General features: G+C 47.8%; 2 protein-coding genes across 2 annotated transcripts in view; both read right to left on the bottom strand.

Moving 5' to 3' along the window:
• Positions 1-23,155, bottom strand: part of LOC132220919 (antigen-presenting glycoprotein CD1d-like) — a 102,220-nt gene that overhangs the window by 51,684 nt on the left and 27,381 nt on the right. The window lies entirely within an intron of this gene.
• The window catches only part of LOC132221043 (antigen-presenting glycoprotein CD1d-like), a 33,027-nt gene that overhangs the window by 1,954 nt on the left and 7,918 nt on the right, over positions 1-23,155 (bottom strand). Inside the window, exons 3-8 of the mRNA XM_059674973.1 lie at positions 18,220-18,269; positions 9,902-9,999; positions 9,452-9,685; positions 7,175-7,365; positions 896-1,201; positions 339-617 (exon numbers count right to left, since the gene is read on the bottom strand). Coding sequence (XP_059530956.1) covers positions 339-617; positions 896-1,201; positions 7,175-7,365; positions 9,452-9,685; positions 9,902-9,999; positions 18,220-18,269 — 1,158 coding nt within the window. The remainder of the gene's footprint in view (positions 1-338; positions 618-895; positions 1,202-7,174; positions 7,366-9,451; positions 9,686-9,901; positions 10,000-18,219; positions 18,270-23,155) is intronic.

Here is a 23,155-nt window from a genome sequence, read left to right as displayed (position 1 = left end):
AGCCCACAGTCCCCCGCTGGAAACAAAGGCTCCCATCACTTCATCCATTTGTGTTACCGTCTTCCTGACCCAGTCTACTGCTTGACTTCCCATCCTCCCCCTCAAGCAAAGATCCTGTTTGACCCCAGAGCTTATTTAACTGAACTCACAAACCCAAAGGTGGCTCAGTGAATACTATGGAGTGAATAATGCCCTCAGGCCTTAGCCATCCCCTCCTGAGCCTTTCTCTTCCAAGGCTCAAAGGAATGCAAACCCTAGAATGGAAAACCCACACGGAGCCCCACAGAGGAGGGATTGGGGGGGCGGTGTGGGTGGAGGGGGGAGACACACAGGCTTACCTTGCTTCTCCACATCCTGCTTTCCTGCTTCAAGGAGGCCCGTGACTAACTGGGGGCAAATGTCACTGAGGAGCCACTGTAATGTGTCCCTGATGTATTGGTCCTTGTTGAGCTTGTTGCTGACCACCTCGGCCCAATGTGGGGCATCGGGGGCTGGCACCCAAGAAGTTCCCTGGAAACTCAATATATCGCTTCCTTGAAATGCCCAGCGGAAGAAGCTTTTTAGGGGGCTCCCAGGGTGCACCTCACACCCAGCAGACATCTGGACCACAAAAGGATCTGAGGAGAGGAACGGACAGAGATCAAACAGTTTAACGGTGGCAACAACTGAAGAAGACATGGATGTGAGGGCTATACCACCGAAAGCTCCGGGAAATGAGAGGGGGTGACCCAGGGCAGGAGGAACCAGGGGTATTTTGGGGTGTCAGTGGCTGGGACCTTCCTGGCAGGAGTAGAAATGAGAACATCCCAGCCAGTGAGGCCAGAGTCTCCCAGCTGGGCCTCTGCCTCCGCTGTCTCCCCGGGGTCAGCTGCCCGGGGCCCATCCCTCAGCTCACAGTCCACGTGCAGCATTTTGGCGAATCCCCGGATGTCCCTGGTGAAGCTGCTCCGGTACACCCAGAACACTTGCTGCAGCTGCTCCCACTGATGGTCGCTTAACTTGCCCTGGGACCAGGGCCTCAGGAAGCTGATGTCTGAGCCATCGCTCCAAGAGTGGGTCTGCAGCGCCCCCAGCCAGAAAGAGCCGTCGGTGCGCGTCCAGCTGCTGTTGGCAAAGGAGGAGATCTGGAGGAAGAGGAGACTGGCGCTGCTTGGAGGCTCTGCAGGAAAGTGGCGATCCGAGGGGCCTGGAGGGCGCAGAGCTTAAGGAGAAGGAAGGAAGAAAACAAACAAAACTGATGGCCTTGGGCTGGAGGGGTGGTGTCGTCCAGCTCCCTGGCACCCCGCAACCCTGGAGCCAGGAGCTGAGGCCCGGAGCCCCAAGTTCTTGGCCCAAGTCGCCTGTGAGCTCACTGCTTAGTTTCCAAGTTGCAGGCGTCTCCATCAGCCCAATCATGCCTCGCCCCCGTTCCCAGCCCAGCTCCCTCTCGCTGTCTCCCAGACGCTTGCCCAGGCATCCTTGCTCCACTCACCCTCAAGAGGTGCCCACATATGGGGGAGACCCCAGATCAGCGAAACCAGCCAGCACTCCATGTCACAGGGCTCCCAGCTCTGGCTCTAGCCTCCAGCCCAGCTAACTCCCTGCCCTGCCCTTCCTCTGCTCTGAACCAGCAACCACTATAGTTCAAAGTGCAGCAAAGTCTGGAAAAGAACCTCCTGCCCTGCCAATGCCCCACCGGGCCGCCCCGCCCCGCCGCTCCACCTCCCCGCGCTGAGCCCTGGGGCGCAGCACTTTGAAGTCTTGACAGGCCATTTCCACTCCCTGACAGGACAGGACAGAACTCCCACCCTGGCTGGGGTCGGCTTCCAGGCCAGTCTAGGCGCCCCTTCTTCACCTGCCCGAAGTTCTGCTCACCATTAGCTGATTGAGCTGCAAAGAGCTGTCCTTGGGGCTCAAGGAATCCTGACAATGTTAGGGAGTGCGAGCTACAGAATGACCAGAACTCCAGACTGATTACAATTTAGAGCCTTTACTTACTGGCCAGTGTCTGCTCCTCCACTCGGGAAGCCCAAGACAGAAGCGGCCCCGACCATCTGCACAGTCCAATGTTTAAAGGGGACTATGACATCCGTGTTCAGGTTCCCATAGCAAGCAAAGCCAAGCGACAAAAGCTAATTGTGTAGTTTTAGCCAAGCTACTCATCCTCCCCCTGTTATTCACTTCTGGGTAATTTAAAGGTAAAGGCTATTCTTAATTTTGATCTGTTTGTACTTTTTTTTTTTTTTAGTTGTTTTTTGCTTAAAGTTTTACAAAGAGTATTACATATGTCTCCTTTTTTAACCGCCCTTGACAATTCCCTGGCTTCCCCTACCCCCCAATGACTTATGTCCACTGGTTATGCTTATATGCATGCTTACAAGTCCTTCAGTTGATCTCTTACCCCTCACTCCTGCCCCTAACCCTCCCCGGCCTTCCCCCTATAGTTTGACAGTCTGTTCCAGGCTGCTTTGGCTCTGTATCTATTCTTGTTCATAAGTCTATAATTGTCTTTATTATCCATAAATGAGTGAGATCATGTGGTATTTTTCCTTCATTGACTGGCTCATTTCACTTAGCATAATGCTCTCCAGTTCCATCCATGCTGTTGCAAATGGTAAGAGTTCCTTCTTTTTTACAGCAGCATAGTATTCCATCCTGTAGATGTACCACAGGTTTCTAATCCATTCATCTACTGATGGGCACTTAGGCTGTTTCCAGATCTTAGCTATGGTGAATTGTGCTGCTATGAACATAGGGGTGCATATACCCTCTCTGATTGGTGTTTCTGGTTTCTTGGGATATATTCCTAGAAGTGGGATCACAGGGTCAAATGGGAGTTCCATTTTTAGTTTTTTGAGGAAACTCCATACTGTCTTCCATAGTGGCTGCACCAGTCTGCATTCCCACCAGCAGTGCATGAGTGTTCCTTTTTCTCCACATCCTCTCCAGCACTCGTCGTTTGTTGATTGGTTGATGATAGCCATTCTGACAGGTGTGAGATGGTACCTCATTGTTGTTTTGATTTGCATCTCTCGGATGATTAGTGACTTTGAGCATGTTTTCATATGTCTCTTGGCTTTCTGAGTGTCCTCTTTGGAAAGGTGTCTATTTATGTCCTTTGCCCATTTTTTGATTGGATTGTTTATCTTCCTTTTGTTAAGTTGTATGAGTTCCCTATAAATGTTGGAGATTAAACCCTTATCGGTGATAGCATTGGCACAAATATGTTCTCCCCTGTGGTGGGCTTTCTTGTTGTTTTGTTGATGGTTTCTATTGCTGTGCAGAAGCTTTTTATTTTGATGTAGTCTCATTTGTTTATTTTCACTTTAGTTTCCAATGCCCTAGGAGCTGTATCGTTGAAGAAATTGCTTCCGCATATGTCTGAGATTTTGTTGCCTTTGGATTCTTCTAGAATTTTTATGGTTTCCCATCGTACATTTAAGTCCTTTATCCATTTTGAGTTTATTTTTGTGTATGGTGTAAGTTGGTGGTCTAGTTTCATTTTCTTGCATGTATCTGTCCAATTTTCCCAACACCATTTATTGAAGAGACTATCTTGACTCCGTTGCATGTTCTTGCCTCCTTTGTCAAATATTAATTGAGCATATTGGTTCGGCTCAATTTCTGGGCTCTCTATTCTATTCCATTGATCTATATGTCTGTTCTTGTGCCGGTACCAGACAGTTTTGACAACAGTGGCTTGTAATACAGATTGATTTCTGGTATTGAGATCCCACCTACTTTGTTCTTTCTCAGGGTCGCTGCAGCTATTCGGGGTCTTTTTTTATTCCAGATGAATTTTTGGCGAGTTTGTTCTAGGTCTGTGAAATATGCTGTTGGTATTTTGATGGGAAGTGCGTTGAATTTATAGATTGCTTTGGGTAGTATGGACATTTTAATGATGTTGATTCTACCAATCCAAGAACATGGGATGTTTTTCCATCTGTTTATGTCTTCCTTTATCTCTTTTTTCAGCATCCTGTAGTTTTCTGAGTAGAGGTCTTTTACCTCATTACTTAAGTTTATTCCTAGGTATCTTAATTTTTTTGGTGCGATGGTAAGTGGGATTGTTGATCTGTTTGTTCTTTATGGGCCTGTTGCCCAGGTGTGTTGATCTGTTTGTTCTTTGTGGGCCATATCTCAGGTGTGGGAGATCAGTTCCTAGAAACTTTGCACAAGCTGTCAAGCTACTGAGGCGGCTAGATAATTAAGCAGGCCTAAAAATTGTCCTACTCTGCAGCATTCCCCACTGGTTTTACGGGAGAATCAAATCATTGTTTCTTCTTATCCTTTGGTAGTGAGTTCTTAGGACCATTCATGTGACTGCTTGTATTCTGTGTCAAATATAATTCATTAAGCAGTTCAGTATGCACGGGCCGAAAGTTAGTGTTAGCAGTAGGAGTACTAATGGCCCAGCTAAGGCGGTTAGGAGAGTGGTGAGCAGGGGGACCAGGAGAAGAGGTTTTCATACCAGTTTCCTTACGACTTTCTCCTTTCCTCTCTGTATTGTAGCCTGTTCCTTATCTGACTGAGGCTCTCCCTGATAACTCCCTAGTGGTTAGTATAAAAACAACATGTCTCCCTGTGGGAAACTGCCTATTGTCTTCACTGGCAGAGAAGTGTAGACTGAGAACCAGGAAGGCTGGTGACCTTTAAAGCCCTAGCAAAGGTCAGAGCTGTGCACCACCTCTGTTAGTCCAGATAATGGCAGCTGAAGCAACTTCCCCACCAGATAGTCATGTAAATCCTTATTGATAAGATAGTCTGTGTGTTGCGGGAACTTGCCTGCCTAAGAGCTATAGCCAGGGGTGGGCAAACTTTTTGACTCAGGGCCACAATGGGTTCTTAAACTGGACCGGAGGGCCGGAACAAAAGCATGGATGGAGTGTTTGTGTGAACTAATATAAATTCAAAGTAAACATCATTACATAAAAGGGTACGGTCTTTTTTTTCAATAGTTTTATTCATTTCAAACGGGCTGGATCCGGCCCGTGGGCCATAGTTTGCCCAAGGCTGGGCTATACTATGGGTGGATCCCAAACCAACAAAAGGTTGGTGCGGCTTGGGCACCAGTGGAAGTCCTTCCTCTTGAGTTGGATTTACCCGTTGGCCCCCCAATATTTACAGATGATCTCTTGTCTCTTCTCTTTCATTTGTGTGCGGCTCCTCTTCCAGATCCTGAACCCTGATCCACGCAGGACGTGGAGGGAAACATTTACAACATCTCCCCTAGGGCCATGCATAGTCCTCCCTGTTTTAGAAACAACAGGTCGAGCCCTCTCTTATTTTGTAATACTACTTCAGCTAAAGAACTGGGAATCTTCAAGTCTATCTACATTTTGTTCTAATGTGCTCAGAACTTGATCTATTTGGCTGCTGAGGGCCTTAAAATTCTGATTTCCTGTTACGAGAGCTGCTCTTCCCACAGCAGTGGAGCCGGCAACACCTAAGCCTACTAAAAGGGGAATCAATACCGGGGCCCGTTTTTCTCTGCCTCCGAGCAGACATAATGTTCTCTCCCTCCCTCCCCAGAGTAATAGTATACCTGAGGCAAGATGTGAGTGAGGATGCATAGAGAAGGCTCTCCAGGGGGGATGGGGAGGATGAGAGTCAAGGGGGAAATACAGGGAGTGATACCAGAGGTACAGGCAAACCAGGTTCCCTGTACATTGGATGGCCCATCGTTCAGTGGGGTCCTCAGATTCTGCCTTTCTTACTTAACTTCGGTGAATCCAGTGTCTCTTTCTGGCAACCTTTACAGCCAATGGGGTGCTGAGGATGACAGTGAATTTCCCAGTCCACTTGGTCTCCCAGTTAAAGGAGAGGTGGTCCAGGCCCAGTACTGAAGGGTGGGTCTCAGTGAGCCTCTCGGACATGCGTGGTTAAGCCTGGAGCTCAACTGTAAAGCCTGTAAGGAATTCAGGAGGTTATAATTACAAAAGGATGTTAATATTTCTTCCCCTAGCTTGGGAAGTATCAGTGGGGGTCAGCCAAACAGAATCTCAAAAGGGGTGAGACCCTTTACATACATGGTGCAACGGGCCCGGAGTAGGGAAAAAGGGAGAAGACTTACCCAGTTTCTGCCAGTCTCCAGTTTTAGTTTTGTCAGGGTTTCCTTCAAGGTTCAATTCATCCTCTCTACCTGTCCAGAGCTCTGAGGTCTATAGATACAGTGTAATTTCCAATTTATACCTAGTATTCTTACCAATAACTGAGTGATGTGGGCAATGAATGCAGGGCCATTGTCGGACCCCATTGCACCAGGTAGGCCAAACCTGGGGACAAGTTCTGAGATTAATTTCTTTACTACTACTTGTGCTGTTTCAGACTTGTAGGGAAAGCCTCTGGCCATTCTGAGAATGTATCGATGAAAACCAGCAGGTAGCGATAGCCTCCCAGTCCTGGGGGTAATTCTGTAAAGTCTACTTCCCAATGCTCTCCAGCACTTTTCCCTCTGAGTCTGGTTTCCCCGACTAAATGGGACCGCTTCCCGGGGTTTACCTGTGCACAGATGTGACATCTCCTTGTGATATCCTTTAAGACCTGAAAGAGTTTAGGAATATAATAATCTTGTTTAGGTTGTTCTAGCAGCTTGGTTCCCCCCAGATGAGTACTCTGATGGATCTGGGAAATGAGTTCCTTTCCCAGGGCCTCTGGACCGAGCAGTCTCTGGTTCGACAATTCTTTCCATCCTCCAGATGTTTCTTTTGCCTGGAGGCTTTTCCCCAGAACAGTAGCCTCCTCCGAGTAGACTAGAATCTCCTCAAAGACCCTTGCAGGGAGGGCTGGTAAAATATGGAGGGACTCCACTGGTTTTTGGGTGACTTCCTGGCTGCTTTATCTGTGAAGGCATTTCCCCATGCCTCCGGGTGTCAGTTGACTGATGTCCTTTGCAGTGTAGGACTGTCACCACCTTTGGCATCCAAAGGGCTACAAGGAGGGTAAGGATTTCTGGGACATTTTTCATTTCCTTTCCTCCTGATGTTAGGAGTCCCCTTTCTTGGTATAAGGCCCCGTGAACTTGAACAGTGGCAAATGCATACCGGCTGTCTGTGTATATAGTCACTGCCTTTCCCTTCCTCCACCGTAGAGCTTGGGTGAGTGCATTAGCTCTGACTTCTGAGCTGATGTCCCGTGCCCCAGTGCCTGCACTCAGAGTACCTTGTCAGCTGTCACAACCGCTGCTCCTGTGTACCTGGTCCTGTCGACCACAAAGCTGCTTCCATCAGTGTATATAGGGTCTCGTCAGGGTCTGGCAGGGGCTGGTCCATCAGGTCCTCTCGAAGATTCTGAAGCTTCTTGAGTGAGGACAGGGTTTCAGTGCAGTCATGGAGCGGCTGCTCGGGGTCGTCATCAGGCAACAAGGTAGCAGGGTTAAGTGCCGCCCTTTTGAGAAAACTGACTCGCAGAGGATCAAGCAAGAGTACCTGATGCTGGGTGATCTGAGTATTCAAGAGCCAGCACTCTGGTGGGCTTCGCAACAGTGCCTCCACGGAATGTGGAGCCACCACTTGCAAGTCCTGCCCGAGGGTGAGTTTTGAGGCTTCCTTTACCAACGTAGCTATAGTTGCTATTGCTCTCAAACACCCCGTCCACCCTGCAGCCACGGGGTCTAACCGCTTGATAAGTATGCCACTGGCTTTTTCCATGGTCCCAGGGATTGGGTTAACACCCCCTTTGTGATTCCCCGAGCCTCTGCCACATGTAACTGAAATGGCTTTGTGAGGTATGGCAGTACTAACGTTGGTGCGCTAACTAAGGCTTATTTAAAATCTTGAAAAGCCTTAGTTTCAATTTCAGTCCAGTTTAGTTTCTCACGCTTTCCCCAGTGCAGGCAACAGGCTCAGGAGGGTACATGGATTAGGTACCGTGGGATGTATAGTTTCTACCCTCTTATTGACCTCTCTTAAGTCCTGAACGGGTCTGAAGTCCTCCATTCCTGTTTTCTGTAGAGGAAGCAATGGGGTATTCCACGGGGAGTGGCAAGGGTCTAAGATTCCTGCTTTTTTTCAGTCTTTTTGTGTGGACTGTGATGCCTCTTCGGGCCTTTTGGCTTATTGGATATTGCTTAACCCGTACTGGAATTGCTGTGCTGGAGAGTTGTACCACAATTGGGGCTCTGTGGACCGCCAATCCTGGGGTTACTCTCTGCCCATACTCCAGGTATATTCTGTTGCAGCTCTTGGAGTAATGGGGCATCTGGGACCGGATTGTTGTTCTCGGTTCCCTCAGTGAGGAGATATTCCTCACTCAAGGGGCAAGTCAAAAGCACAGCCCCCGGTCTCTGGTTAAAAGTCACTGTAGCCATCTCCTCCTGGAAGGAGATGGTAGCCTGCAGTTTGCTGAGAAGGTCCCGTCCCAGTAGCAGGTACGGGCACTCCGGCATCACAAAGAATGAGTGGGTCACTGTCCCAGCCCCCAGGTTGGTAATTCAGGCCTGGGTCCATGGGTAAGGTTTAGTCTTTCCCGTGGCTTCCAGAATGGTGGTTCGTTTTTTGGACACAGGGCCCTCCACCTGCTGTAGAACAAGGTAAGTAGCTCTGGTGTTCACAAGGAAGTCCACAGGTTTGCCCCCAACTTTTAAGGTGACCCTGGGCTCCTGGGGGCTGATAGGGATGGAGCCCCAGCACCGTCAGTCTACTTCTTTGACTAGTACCGGGGTTGGGCACTGCTGAGGCTTTTTTGGACAGTCTTTCTTCCAGTGGCCCTTTTCTTGCAGTGCGCAAACTTGTCCTTCCCTAAATCAGAGCGTCTTGGGTGCCTGTCCTCTTTCCTCTTGCATGGTAGTTACCAAGACCTTTGCCATTTTCTCAGTCTGTACAGTCTCTGAGTCTTCTCCATTGTTAAAAGCCTTTTGAACAACCTCAACCAATTCCGACCGCACTTTTCCCTCAAAGCCTTCTAACTTTTGTAATTTCTTTCTAATGTCTGGGGCCGAATGGGACTGGAAAGCGATGTTAACTGCCCGCCGATTCTCAGGCGCATCAGGGTCTATGGGTGTGTAGAGCCTGTAGGCCTCACACAGGCGCTCTAGAAAAGTGGCAGGAGATTCATTTGGTCCCTGTACAGTTTCAGTTACCTTAGACAAATTGGTGGGTTTCTGCGCAGCCACTCAGATTCCCCTCAGCAGAGTCTGGTGATACCGATCGAGAGCCTCCTTACCTGGCTCCGTGTTGGGGTCCCACAAAGGGCGGGAGAGTGGGAAGATAGCCTCAAGCCATGCTGACTCCGAAGAGAGTTGGCCATCGGGGCCAAGAACCAATTTCCTTCCCTCCGACCTGACTTGCTCTCTCTCCTCCGAGTTGAAAAGGGTCTGGAGGAGCTGTTGGCAACATCCCAAGTGGGCTGGTGGGTGAAAACGACAGACTCCAAGAGGGAGATTAATCCCTGCGGATTCTCAGAAAAAGAGGGATTCTGATTCTTCCAGTTATAGAGGTCACTGGTTGAAAAAGGGACGTAAACCATAAAACACCTTTCCTCCCCCTTGGGAATGGCCATCTGGTACAAAGGCAACATCAGGGCTCCAGAGGAGTCCGGAGAGGGGGCTGAATGTGAGGGTCGGTACTCTGCCCCACTGCGGGTATGAGATGGACTCAGAGGATCTTCAGGGGGCGCCGCCATCAGGGCTGACAGATACGGGGGTGTCTCTGCCTGGATGGGGTCTTCTGGCGGAGGTGGGAGGACAAGGGGCTTCCTCTCAGCCTCCCTGGGAGGTTTAGTGAGGAGGACAGTCTGTCTCTGTCCCAATTTCTTTTTCTCTTCTGAGGGTTTTTGGCAATCCCAGAGCCACCTAGGATTTTCAGTTAAGACATCTATCCCAATTTGAATATACACCATTTGGTCCGGGTGCCCGGGTTTTCCAAAAATTATAGCCTGGACCTGATAGGCTAAACCCAAATCAGTTGACCCCTCAGGAGGCCACTTGATCTGCGGGAATGTTGGCCATTCACGCTCACAGAATTTCTGTACATCAAAAATGTTAACAGGGGCTCCGTAGCCCTCGGCTCTTCGCTTGAAGTCCTGAAAATTTTTCAAAAAACATTGAAGCGGTGTACAGACAGTACATGAAGCTGATTGACAAATTCTGACAAAAGAAACAACAACAAATTGGACGCAACAACAGACACAGGCAAGGCAAATAACAACCATACTCAGGATCACTGGGCACTGTCGTGCACCGGGATCTGGTCTCAACGAAAGTAGTGCTGCGTCCAGCCTTCCGGAGACCTCTGAAGGGCCCACAGAACCAGAATCGGGAGTCAAAAGAATTGAGTCTTCTTACCGGTAAGAATCAGATCCAGATGACTCCAACTGAAGTCAGTGAGACAATTTTTGGACAGACCTGACAAACTCTATCAGTCCAGGGCTGAGGAACATCTCTCAGAGATCAACCCCTAGGTCTGGGAGTTTGGATGTCTTCCCTGGACTCTGGTCACGGACCAGTCAATGGCCAGTTATCTCGCTGGGGCCTCCAAATGTTGTGGAGTGTGAACGACAGAATGACCAGAACTCCAGACTGATTAAAATGTAGAGAGCCTTTATTGACTGGCCAGTGACCGCTCCTCCACTCAGGAAGCCCAAGACAGAAGTGTCCCCGACCATCTACAGAGTCCAATATTTAAAGGGGAAAACTACATCCATGTTCAGGTTCCCATAGCAAGCAAAGCCAAGTTACAAAAGCTAATTGTGTAGCTTTAGCCAAGCTATTCATCCTCCCCCTGTTATTCACTTCTGGGTAACTTAAAGGTCAGGACTATTCTTATTTTTGATCTGTTTGTTCCTTATGGGCCTGTTGCCCAGGTGTGTTGATCTGTTTGTTCCTTATGGGCCTGTTGCCCAGGTGTGTTGATCTGTTTGTTCTTTGTGGGCCATAGCTCAGGTGTGGGAGCTCAGTTCCTAGAAACTTTGCACAGGCCGTCAAGCTGCTGAGGCGGCTAGATAATTAAGCAGGCCTACAAATTTTCCTACTCTGTAACAAAACCAGCACTCCAGTATTTTTCACAACCAGCTTGTCTAATCTATTTAAGCTTTAAAAACAAGACATAGTTTGATCTATGGTATGACTACAACCGTGATAAAAATGCAAAGACAAAAAAGTAGGAGGAAAGGCTGTGACTTAGTCTTGGAAGCCTCTAGGTCTAGGAGGAAAGGTTGGGGGTGATTTTATTTTGTTCTACATTTTTTGTCTTCCAAACTTTCTGCAGGTATAAGTATCACATCTATAATAATAAAAGCATGATATGCTAATTAGACCGGACGTCCCTCCTTCCAGACAAAGCTGCAGTGGGCAGAGGCCCCCAGCCGTGGTGGAGGGGGGGGGGGGGAGGGGTTGGGGGGTCCAAGGTCCTTGCAGGAATTTTGTGCATTGGGCCTCTAGTCTATAATAAAATGCAAACATTAGAACTAATTTTCTCAGTTGTACATTGAGAGTATAGGATTGGGTTGGCTCAGATTTTTTAGTGTGCATTTTTTGTTCTTTATTTTTGTTGTTGACACTATGACAGATGCCCCCTCCCCCCCTCTTTGCCCACCACCACCTAGCTCCGCCCCCTTCCCTCTGGCCACCATCACACTGTTGTCTGTGTCCATGGGTTTTGCATACATGTTCTTCCACTAATCCCTTCACCTTCTTTCACCCAATTCAGCCCTCCTCGTATCCCTCTAACAGCTGTCAGTCAGGCTGTTCTATGTACCCATACCTCTGTTTCTATTTTGTCAGTTTATTAGATGAAATCATATGGTATTTGTCTTTCTCTGACTGGCTTATTTCACTTAGCATAATAATCTCCAGGTTCAGCCATGCTCTCACAAAAGGTAAGATTTTTCTTTTTTACAGCCACACAGTATTACATTATGTAAATGTACCAGAGATTTTTTATCCACTCATCTATTAATAGGCACTTAAGCTGTTTTCAGATCTTGGCTATCTATACTAATTAAAGGGTAATATGTTAATTAGACCAGGTCGACCGGCCATCTTCTGAACACCTGACTTTCTTCTGGACAAAGCCATCTTGGTGTGGGCTGAGGCAGAGGCCATTAGTGGCGATCAGGCCAGCAGGGGAGGTCAGTTAGCAGCAATGAGGCACGTAGAGGCAGGTAGGGGTGATCAGGCCGGCAAGGGAGGGCACTTGGGGTAAAAATCAGTCCAGCAGGGGAGGGCAGTTGGGGCAATCAGGCCAGCAGGGGAGCAGTTAGGCATTGATCAGGCTGGCAGGGGAGTGGTTAGAGGGTGATCAGGCTGGCAGGCAGAAGCGGTTTTGGGAAATCAGGCAGGCAAGCAGGCGAGCGGTTGGGAGCCAGCAGTCCCAGATTGTGAGAGGAATGTCTGACTGACAGTTTAGGCCCAATCCCTGTGGGGGTCCCCCACAGGGTCCCAGATTGGAGAGGGTGCAGGCTGGGCTGAGGGACACCGCCCCCACCCCCAGTGTGTGAGTTTCGTGCACTGGGTCTCTAGTTGTAAATAATGTTGCTATGAACATAGGGGTGCATATATCCTTTTATTATAAACTAGAGGCCCGGTGCACAAAAATTTGTGCACTCGGGGGGGTGGTGAGGGGGTCCCTCAGCCCGGCCTGTGCCCTCTCACAGTCTGGGACCCCTCGCGAGATAATGACCTGCTGGCTTAGGCCTGCTCCCGGGTGGCAGAGGGCAGGCCCAATCCCTAGGTGCAGCCCCTGGTCGGGCTCAGAGCAGGGCCGATTGGGGAGTTGGGGCGCTGCCCCCTGTCATGCACAGAGTAGGGAAGATTGGGAGGTTGCAATGCCACCCTAAGTCACACTCAGGGTAGGGCTGATTGGAGGGTTGGGGCACCACCCCCTGTCACACTCAAGGCAGGGTCGATGGGGAGGTTGCAGCAACACCCCCTGTCACTCACCGAGCAGGGCCCATCAGGGGCTTAAGGACCTCCCCCCGTCACTCACAGAGTAGGGCCGAAGGGGAGTTGGGGCACCACCCCCTGTCACACACAGAGCATGGCGGATCAGGGGGTTGGGGCGCCGCACCCTGTCACACTCAGGGCAGGGCTGATGGGGAGGTTATGGCTCTACCCCGTCACACACAGAGCAGGGCCCGTGGGGGAGGGGTTGCGGCGCCGCACCCTATCATACACAGAGCTGCAGGGCGATCAGGGGGTTGGGGAGCCCCCCCCCATCAGGCACAGAGCAGGGCTGATCAGGGGGTTGGGGTGCCTTCCCCTGTCACGAACAGAGCAGGGCAGATAGGGAGGTTGTGGCCCCGTCCCCTGTCACACAGAGCCGCAGGGCGATCAGGGGGTTTGGGCGCTGCCCCCTGTCACGCTGATTCTGGTGCTGGGAGGCATATTACCCTTTTACTATATAGGATAGAGGCCTGGTGCATGGGTGGGGGCCACCTGGTTTGCCCTGAAGGGTGTCCTGGATCAGGGTGGGGGTCCCCACTGGGGTGCCTGGCCAGTCTGTGTGAGGGGCTGAGGGCTGTTTTCAGGCTGGCGGGTGACTGAAGCTCCCAACCGCTCCTTTTTTTCTTTTTTTTATTATTCTGGGCCAGCTTTAGCTCTGAGGCTTGGCTCCAGCTCTTAGGCCTCGTCTGCTGAAAGCAGGTATCTGGTTTGTTTGGGTTCTATAATCGAAACACTGTTTCAACTCCAGCTCTGAGATCCCGGCTGGCTGAAAGCAGGTTTCTGGGGTTTTATTTAGCTTCTATATTTGTAACAATGTTTCAAACTGCAAGCTCAGAGGCCGGCAGCGGCAGGCGGGGAACGTTGGAGTCCTCCGTCACTGAAGCAAGCAAGCCTCATGTTCGCTTCAAGCTGCCTGGCTGCTGGCCGCCATCTTGGCTGGCAGTTAATTTGCATATTGCCCTGATTAGCCAATGGGAAGGGTAGGAGGTACGGCTAATTACCATGTTTCTCTTTTATTTTATTAGATAGGATAGTAGAGGCCTGGTGCTCAAAAATTAGTGCACTTCCGGCGGGGGGGCCTCCCTCAGCCCAGCCTGTGCCCATTTGCAGTCCAGGAACCATTGGGGGATGTCCACCTGTTGACTTAAGCCCACTTCCCGGGGGATCAGGCCTAAGCTTGCAGTCAGACATCCTTCTGGCAGCCAGGGAGCCCTCGGGGGATGTCCCACTAAAGGCTTAGGCACCCAAGGGATCCGGCCTAAACCTTTAGTTGGACATTCTTAGTGCTACCACAGAGGTGGGAGAGGCTCCTGCCACCACCTCTGCACTGGCCAGCCATGAGCCAGCTTCTGGCTGAGTGGCACTCCCCATATGGAAGTGCATTGACCACCAGGGGGCAGCTCCTGCATTGAGAGTCTGCCCCCTGGTGGCCAGTGCACATCATAGCAACTGGCCATACTGCTGCTCAGTCAATTTGCATATTAGCCTTTTATTATTGTTATATAGGATGTCCCTATTTTCCCCCTTTTGCCCCCTCTACCCAGCTCTTGCCCCCCACTTCTCTCTGGCCATCACCATACTGTTGTTCTGTGTCCATGGGTTGTGTATATATTTTCTTTGGCTAATCCCTTCTTTAAATTCACTTCTTGTAAATTTTAGCACAATTTAATAAATTATGCTATAAGCAATTAGGAGATTTTTTTCATGCAATGCAGATACATTTCAATTAATATTTTATTAATTTTTAATTTTTCAATATTTTAATTTGAAATACTCTCATACATGTAAAAAAATTATAAAATACTACAGCATATTATATGTACGCTTCACCCAATTTCTTAGGCGTTAATAATTTAAACATAACCATTATACAACTAATGAAATTTGGAATATATTTTTCTTATAATCTCTTAAATGTTACTTAATCCATTTACTTTGTTTTTGTTAATCTTCACACAAGGATATTTTTCCATTGAATTTTAGAGAGAGTGAAGGGAAAGGGAGAGACACATTGACTGGTTGCCTCCTGCACATGCTCTGATAGGGACTGGGGATCAAGCCAGCAACTGAGGTACATACCCTTGACTGGAATCTAACAGGGGACCATTCAGTCCACAGGCTAATGCTCTATCCACTGAGCAAAACAGGCTTCAGCTTAATTAATTTACTTTTAATCTATCTGTGTCTTTATATTTAAAGTGGGTTTTGTTTTTGATTCACCCTCATAGTCAGTATTTTCATTTTTAAATTCAATCTTTATTGTTCAGATTATTACAGTTGTTCTTCTTTTTCCCCACATAGCTCCCCTCCACCTGGTTCCCCCCCACCATCTGCCCTCACCGTCCCCCGCCCCCACTGTCCTCATCCATAGGTGCACAATTATTGTCCAATCTCTTCCCTCACACCCACACTCCTCCCCCCCTCAAGAATAGGCAGTCCACTCCCTTTCTATGCCCCTAATTCTATTATAATCACCAGTTTATTCTGTTCATCAGATTATTTATTCACTTGATTTTTAGATTCACTTGTTGATAGATGTGTATTTGTTGTTCATAATTTGTATCTGTCCCTTTTTCTTCTTCTTCTTCCTCTTCTTAAAGGATACCTTTCAGCATTTCATATAATACTTGTTTAGTGGTGACGACCTCTTTTAGCTTTTTCTTATCTGTGAAGCTTTTTATCTGACCTTCAATTCTGAATGATAGCTTTGCTGGATAAAGTAATCTTGGTTGTAGGTTCTTGGCATTCATCACTTTGAATATTTCTTGCCATTCCCTTCTGGCCTGCAAAGTTTCTGTTGAGAAATCAGCTGACAGTCGTATGAGTATTCCCTTGCAGGTAACTGGGTTTCTTTCTCTTGCTGCTTTTAAGATTCTCTCTTTGTCTTTTGCTCTTGGCATTTTAATTATGATGTGTCTTGGTGTGGTCCTCTTTGGATTCCTTTTGTTTGGGGTTCTCTGTGCTTCCTGGACTTGTAAGTCTATTTCTTTCACCAGGTAGGGGAAGTTTTCTGTCATTATTTCTTCAAAGAGGTTTTCAATATCTTGCTCTCTCTCTTCTTCTGGCACCCCAATAATTCGGATGTTGGTGCGCTTGAAGCTGTCCCAGAGGCTCCTTACACTATCTTCGTATTTTTGGATTCTTTTTTCATTTTGCTTTTCTGGTTGGGTGTTTTTTGCTTCTTCGTATTTAAAATCTTTCACTTGATTCTTGTGATCCTCTAGTCTGCTGTTGGGAGTCTGTATAATATTCAGTCTCCAGCAGAGGAGGGGGAGGAAGGGAGGGAGAATCCTCACTCCTCTGTCCCATCCGGTGTTGTGCTTGAGCAGGACTGGCTCTGGAGTATTGCGTGAGGCTGGATACCCCTGCATACAATAATGCACTTTTCAGTCAGAGTTTTCTTTTTCATAGTGACACTAAGAAAAATCGAGCAGGAGGTCCTCCAATTAAAACTTGCCCCACCAATCAGTGCTTCTGCATACCTGTTCCCCCCTCTAGCCCTAAAACCCATCCCTGAACCTTGGAGCATGAAGTTGGGGCTTCCCGTTCTCAGCGGTACCATTCATAAGGAAATGGCCAATTTTTCTCCACTGGGGAAAAAACAGGCAAGAAGATCTAATTAGCTTCCCTTTCACTTTTTAAAGTAGAGACACAGCCCTGGATAGTTATGCTCAGTTGGCTGAGGACTAAAGGGTGGCAGGTTCCATTCCCGGTGAAGGGCACATACCTCGGCTGCAGGGGACCAGACCAGTGGATAGAGCATTAGCCTGTGGACTGAATGGTCCCCTGGTCTTCCAATCCCTGGTCTGGCTTGGGGCATGTGCAGGAGGCAACCGGTAGATATGTCTCTCTCACATCCATGTTTCTCTCTCCCCAGGCCCCCAGTCCCTCCCTTTCATTCTCTCTCTCTCTCTCTCTCTCTCTCTCTCTCTCTCTCTCTCTCTCTCTCTCGATCAATGGAAAAAATATCCTCAGGTGAAGATTTAAAAAAAAGTAGAGACACAGAGGACTAAGGGAGCCTAACAAAGAAGATAGCACTGTCTTCCCCACTTTATGGACAAGTCAGTGAACTTCTGAGTCTCCTTATTGATGAAATGAGAATCTTACATGAGGCTTAAGATTAGATCATGTGTGTAAATCATCTGGCATCTAGTTGATATGTGGTATCTTTTAGTTGACTCAATCCAATTTATCTTAGTAACACACCCCTCTTCCAACCTGCCCATTCCCATCTCCAGGCTAATTCAAACACCCCCAACCCCTGGAAACCACTGATCTCCTACTATCTCCATGATTTTGCCTTTTCCAGAACATCACATATTTGGGTCCAACAGTATGTAGCCTTTTCGTACCCATTCAATGAGCACTGAGCAGATCTGAAGTTCTGTTTCCCACTGAGCAGGCTCTGAGGTTAAGTACTTCCTCTCCCCACCCCTGAAGGATGGCTCCCCTCCATCTCACCCCAGATTTCTCATGCTAGCTCCTTCACGGTCCCTCACCACTTCTTCAAACTCTCCACCACACAGCCTCACTATGGCGGGAAAAGCCTCTTCTCTCACAGGCAGGCCTTGCTTAGTCTTGACTCTGAACTTTTCCCCGGATGCATCTCTCCTCATTAGAAATGGAGTTCCTTAAAGGCAGAGGGGTTTTGTGTGTGTGTTTTTCCTTCTGTTTTGTTCATGGCTACATCTCCCAGCACTGACAACTGTGTCTGGTATTATTAATGAAATAATAGTTGAATGCAATTACTACTTGGTATTTAAAAACAACTGTACTTCATTTAGCAAAAAGAATATTTCCAGAAAGTTTAGAGAAAAATATTTAATGAATATTGTTAGGTTAGGTGGCTCAGGAGGCAGCGTAGGAAATAAAGAGAGTCAACCATAAAAGAAAGGAAAGGTTTTATTCTGCATCCCCGGGCGACCCACGAACCCCAAAGACAGGGCCCGTGGATTTGTGCCAAAGGAGAGGGGGGCACATTTTTTATGCTGCAGTTGGGTGAGTGGCAGGGACATGAGCTGAGGAAGTTTCCACCACAGGGGGTCGGCAGGGTATTCAGGAAGGAGTCAGTATCTGTGTGGGGGTCATCAGGGAGAAGCTGGTATCTGTGTCTGGCACACTGATCTGTTAGAAATTCCAGGGAGAGTCCATTATCTCATCACATGTCTGCATGTATCCAATCCTGGGCTCTGTCTGACCTAACATCCCGGCCTTTTGGTGATAGGGGACGCCGACTCATTCTAACTGCTTCCAGTTGACCAGGGGCAATGAGGGGGTGGGGGGTAAAGGCCAGGGTTAGGCAGAGACAGATCAGAGAGCAGCCGAGTGTAGGGATGGAGCAGGAGCTGATTCACAGTCACCCGTGACATCTCCGTGATCTGGGAGCAGATGAACTTGAGGAGGTAGGGGTCTAGGGGAAAAAAGACACAGATGAGAATCAGGGGCCCTATCATGGGTAGGACCCAGGTAGCTAAGGGGCTTTGGAACCAGCCAAAAGGAGAGTTGTCCTGGAAGTGTCTTGCATGTAGTTCTTCACTCAGCTTAGTCAGGGTCTGCACATTTTGCTCCACTACTCCAGACTCGTTGATGTAGTAGCAGCATTCCTCCTGAAGGGATATGCAGGTTCCTCCTTTTTCTGCAGTCAGAAAGTCTGAGGTGTGCTGGTTCTGTAGGGCTACCTGGGCTACTGATGTCACTTGCCGCTTTAGGGAGGCTAAAAGAGGTGGTAGTAGACTCCAGGGCTAACTGGACCTAGTTATTAAAGTCCTGAGCAGAGACCAGACTGTTCCCAAGGGCCCCCTGTTGAGGCCTACCAAGGCAGCGATACTCACTGCTAACATGACAGGGAGGAAGGCGGCCCAGCGGGTCTGGGGGCGGGATGGAGGGAGCAGCCAGGAGAGCTCCAATTCTCCATACAAGTTTAGTTGGGGAACTACTGTGACCATGAAGCAAGGCCCAGGGTCAGAGGAGTTCATGCAGTTGCTTAAGGTGCCATTGCACCAAAAGAAGGTACCCGGGCTGGCCTTGGTGAGACTGGCTGCAGTGTGGTTTTGGGTGCAGTTCCAAGTGACTCGTCCTCCAGTTACCAGATTACTGGTCTGGAAGCACATCCTTGGGAGCAGGGTGGACTCTGGAGTTTCGGGATCCCATAGGGAAAAAAGGGGGCAACCCCTGACCTCATTATATGTTGGGGTCCAGCCCCAACAGGTCCAGGGGTTCCCCAAGGTGTGGATGGAGTCGGGGAGGAAAGAAAGACACGGAGGCAGCGTTCAGGTGATCATCATGGCAAGGTTCCTCCTAGCCAGGTTCCTCCCTTTATTCTCCTTTTACATCTATATTTATACTATTTGATCTTAATCCTAACCATTCTATTCCAAAGGTTAGGCCGTTTCCTATCTCCATTCCAAGGTTACTCTATAGTTCTATTAAGCTACAAGGAAGTAACTGAAGGAGGTTATTCTAAGTAAAGATTATGTAGCTACCTGCCTGGCAGTTAGATAAGGGGTTTTACTGATAAAAATCCTCACCTGGGGAAACAACCTTTCTCAGAGAGGTGGTCCTGTTTAAAACACATAACGTTAAGAGTGGGAGCAAACATATTAGGAACAGTATGCCATATACAGCAGGTCCCTTGAAACATCCTGTGAGAGGGTGTGGGACTGAGCCATGGAAGGGTTACAGAATGTTACAGAATGTGCTGGGAGGGGGGACTGACGCATGGAGAGGGATTGTGTCAGGATATGGAGAAGGATTGTGTCAGGGTTAGGAACCATGGGAGAAAAATTGCTAATTATCTCGCTAGAATAGCAATGTGCTATGATTGAACCCAGCCAGGTGTGACCCTGCTAGTAAATTTTATGTAAACTTTTTACCCTGCCAGTACCAGGAACGGCCAATGAACTGCTTTGCAGTTTGTTTTTTCTTTTTTTAAAAAAAATACTCTGTAGTGTTGCAGATAAAAGGTCTTGCTGTACTCTCAGTAGGCACTGCAAGCTGTGGGCTCTTATGGGAAGGGCACGGCTGGAAGTCAGCTGGCCAGCTTAATAAAGGCTCTTAAAATTTAAATTCTGAGTTGGTGGTCTATCTCGCTGAGCTAACCCATAACATTTGGAGGCCGGCAGTGGTGAGAGGGACCCCTTATTTAGGGCAGGAGGCTCTCCCCTAGCAGGGGTGAGAGGGACCCCCTATTTAAGGAAGGAGGCTCTCCCCAAGTTGTCGCCGGGCACGCAGCGAGATACACCACATCCCTGTGGGGAATGACTACCAAGGAGGCCTCCAGTCCACCCAAAAACTTTCAATTCGGAAAGCGAGCCACCTGGACTCTTGAGAGAGGTAAGGACCGGTCGTTAAACAGGAATTGGGACGTCCCACGGAAGGACCTAAATGGAGGGCTGGATGCAGCAGTACTCCTGGTCCTGACCCGCAGCCGGGGTCCCTGGTAGGTGCGGCTTTAGGCTGCACTGGGTTTGTCTGTCTAGTGTTTATTTGTCTTAGTGTTTGTTGTCTTGGTGTTTGTCAAAATGGGGCAGTCATCGTCTGCTTCTGTGTGCTCCCTGCTGCAAAGTTTTTTGAAAAAATTTTCAGGACTTCAAGGAGCAAGCTGCAGGTTCCAGGCAACCTTAGGTTGCATTTGGCTGATTTGTTTTGTCTTTGTTCTTTTTGTTGTTTTGTCTAATGTTGTGGACTTATTGAATGGACGTTATGGGACAGACTCAAGCTACTCCTTTAAGCATTATGGTCGTTTTAAAGTCAAGAGCTGGGCCAAACCTGCTTGCCAGCCTCAGGTGTGGTTTTCCAGAACCGCTGGGGACTTGGGGCCTTGAAGCTTACTGAACTCAAATGATAAAAAACTTATGTCTTGCATTTTTGAAGTTTATTCTTAAAAGTGTTACTGATTGAGGAATGCTGAATATTTGATTTGCCAGCTAAAAGTTTAAGATTCAGATTGAATTAGGAAAAACTGTGTGTTGTGGTAGCTAAATGCCTTTGCTGAATGAATGTCTGGTGAAAGTATCAGTTGCTCTTACCTGGGTTGTAAATCGCTGTAATTCCAAGATTGCTTAGTTCTGAGATTGCTTGTAAAAAGCAAGAGAGAAGTCTTTTCAAGTTAACTGTTTGCTTAGCAAATTAACAAGGTAGTAAATTTCAAAGAACTTGTTATTTATGGTTTTCTTATCTCTTTACTGCCTGTGACTGTGTTTTGTTAACTGTAAGCACAGTCTTTCTCTGCCCAGTTTATTCTTTTAACCCTTCCATTGCTAAATTAAACGGATACCTGTTCTTAGTTTTATTACAAAAGGTCTAGATATATCTTAAGAGTAAAAGTACTTTAAAATGTGTTCATAAATATTAATCTAAAATTGCTGACTGTTCACTTTTGGTAATCATTAAAAGATTAAGTTTTCTCAGCCTAAGTGCCCATCAGTAGATGAATGGATTAGAAAACTGTGGTACATCTACACAATGGAATACTATGCTGCTCTAAAAAGGAAGGAACTCTTACCATTTGCAACGTCATGGATGGAACTGGAGAGCATTATGCTAAGTGAAATAAGCCAGTCAATAAAGGAAAAATACCACATGATCTCACTCATTCATGGACAATAGAGACCATTATAAACTTTTGAACAATAATAGGTACAGAGGCAGAGCTGCCTCAAACAGATTGTCAAACTGCAGCGGGAAGGCCGGGGAGGGTTGGGGGGCAGGAGGTAGGGGGGTAAGAGATCAACTAAAGGACTTGTATGCATGCATATAAGCATAACCAATGGACATAAGACACTGGGGGATAGGGGAGGCTAGGGGACTGTCTAGGGCGGGGGGATAAAATGGACACATATGTAATACCCTTTGTAATACTGTAAGCAATAAAAAAAATTTAAAAAAAAGATTAAGGTTTCTAAAAATAAATAATTCTAATGCATTAAAAACAACTAAACTCCCAGGAGAAAAGCAAAGGAGAAACAGACCTGAAATCCGCAGCCACACTGGTGATTTAGAAGTTTAGAACTGTTTGCAAGGCAGACTCACCCCCTGAGAGCCAGGTCAAAGAAGGGGGGCTGGATGCCTGAGCTGCCCACTGCCCTGAAAGAAGAAGAAGCAGCAAGAGAAGTAGGGAAAGCTGCGGATAGAGCTAGCGAAAGCTCCCTGTTTGCAAATGTACAGAAAGGGTTTAGTGCCTGTTGCTGCTGGAAGAGGAGGGGCTGATATCCCCTTATAGTGCACTCCCTTGGAAGAGGCCTGGTTGCTGCTCTGCCATAAGTGACTGATAGGAAGACAAGGAAAGCAGGGCCCTATAACTAATAAACAGGGTTAACAAAAGGGCAAAGAAAAGAGCACTCTCCCTGGACCTGGGAGCCATCAGAACTTTGAAATTCTCCAAGAGAGGAGGAGTCTGACTCAGAGACTGGCCGGAACTTCACTGGGTTAGGAGGACCAGAGGCTGCATATTGAACTTAAAGACTGCAGTTTACTAGGCAAAGGTCCAAGCCCAGTTGTATAGGGGTTAAGCTACCTGTATACAGCAAAACAACCTTCTCCTGTGCCAGAATACATTTTAAGAAAATTGGACAAACTATGTTTATAGCTAAAGAGAAGAACTGGCCACAATGCACAGCTCTGACAGTGGCCTACAGAAAATTGTATAATAAACTTAGATGATGCCTGCATCTTCATGGACATGGCTCCAAAGAGACAAAGACAATTTTGCCTTATATAGAAAGGTCAAGAGTAGACTTTCGTCACCTCCCTAAGATGTTTATATAGCCCTACCATATCTCATGTGTAGTAGCAGAAGATTTAACTGCTTGAGGTGGCCATAGTGCCAATATTATATTTCATTGTATTAATATGTTATATTAACCTTTAATTCTCCTACAGGTTTGAATGTAGCTGTAACTGCCAGCAGCTGCTGTAGACCGGTGCTGGTCTACAGTCCTTGGTAGTCTTTAGGAGTAACTGACAAGTGTCCAGTCTCCCACATTGAGGGCCATTGTTATGGCTAAGTGTAAACTATCCTGGAAGAAGGCTATGTAAAATGAACCCAAAAAGTAACGGGTGACTAGCTGCCAAGAGGGCAGGTGCCCAACTGGGCAAAGAAGAATACCCATTGGATTTTGGTCTCTATTGGAAAACAATTAACAGTTAGCAACCTGTATACTGTCTTGCAGGCCGGTGTGGCCATGCCCATGTCAGGGGTGGCACAAAACCTCAACTGTAGGAAACTAGGGAAGGCCTGTCTAGAACAGAGGGGGGTTAATAAAGTGGTGAATACTAGCCCTCTGTTACAGGAATTAC

The sequence above is a fragment of the Myotis daubentonii genome, chromosome 18 (genome assembly GCF_963259705.1).
Source record: "Myotis daubentonii chromosome 18, mMyoDau2.1, whole genome shotgun sequence".
NCBI lineage: Eukaryota > Metazoa > Chordata > Mammalia > Chiroptera > Vespertilionidae > Myotis > Myotis daubentonii.
The sequence above is the reverse complement of the archived record's forward strand: the minus strand, read 5'-3'. Positions and strand labels throughout refer to the sequence as shown.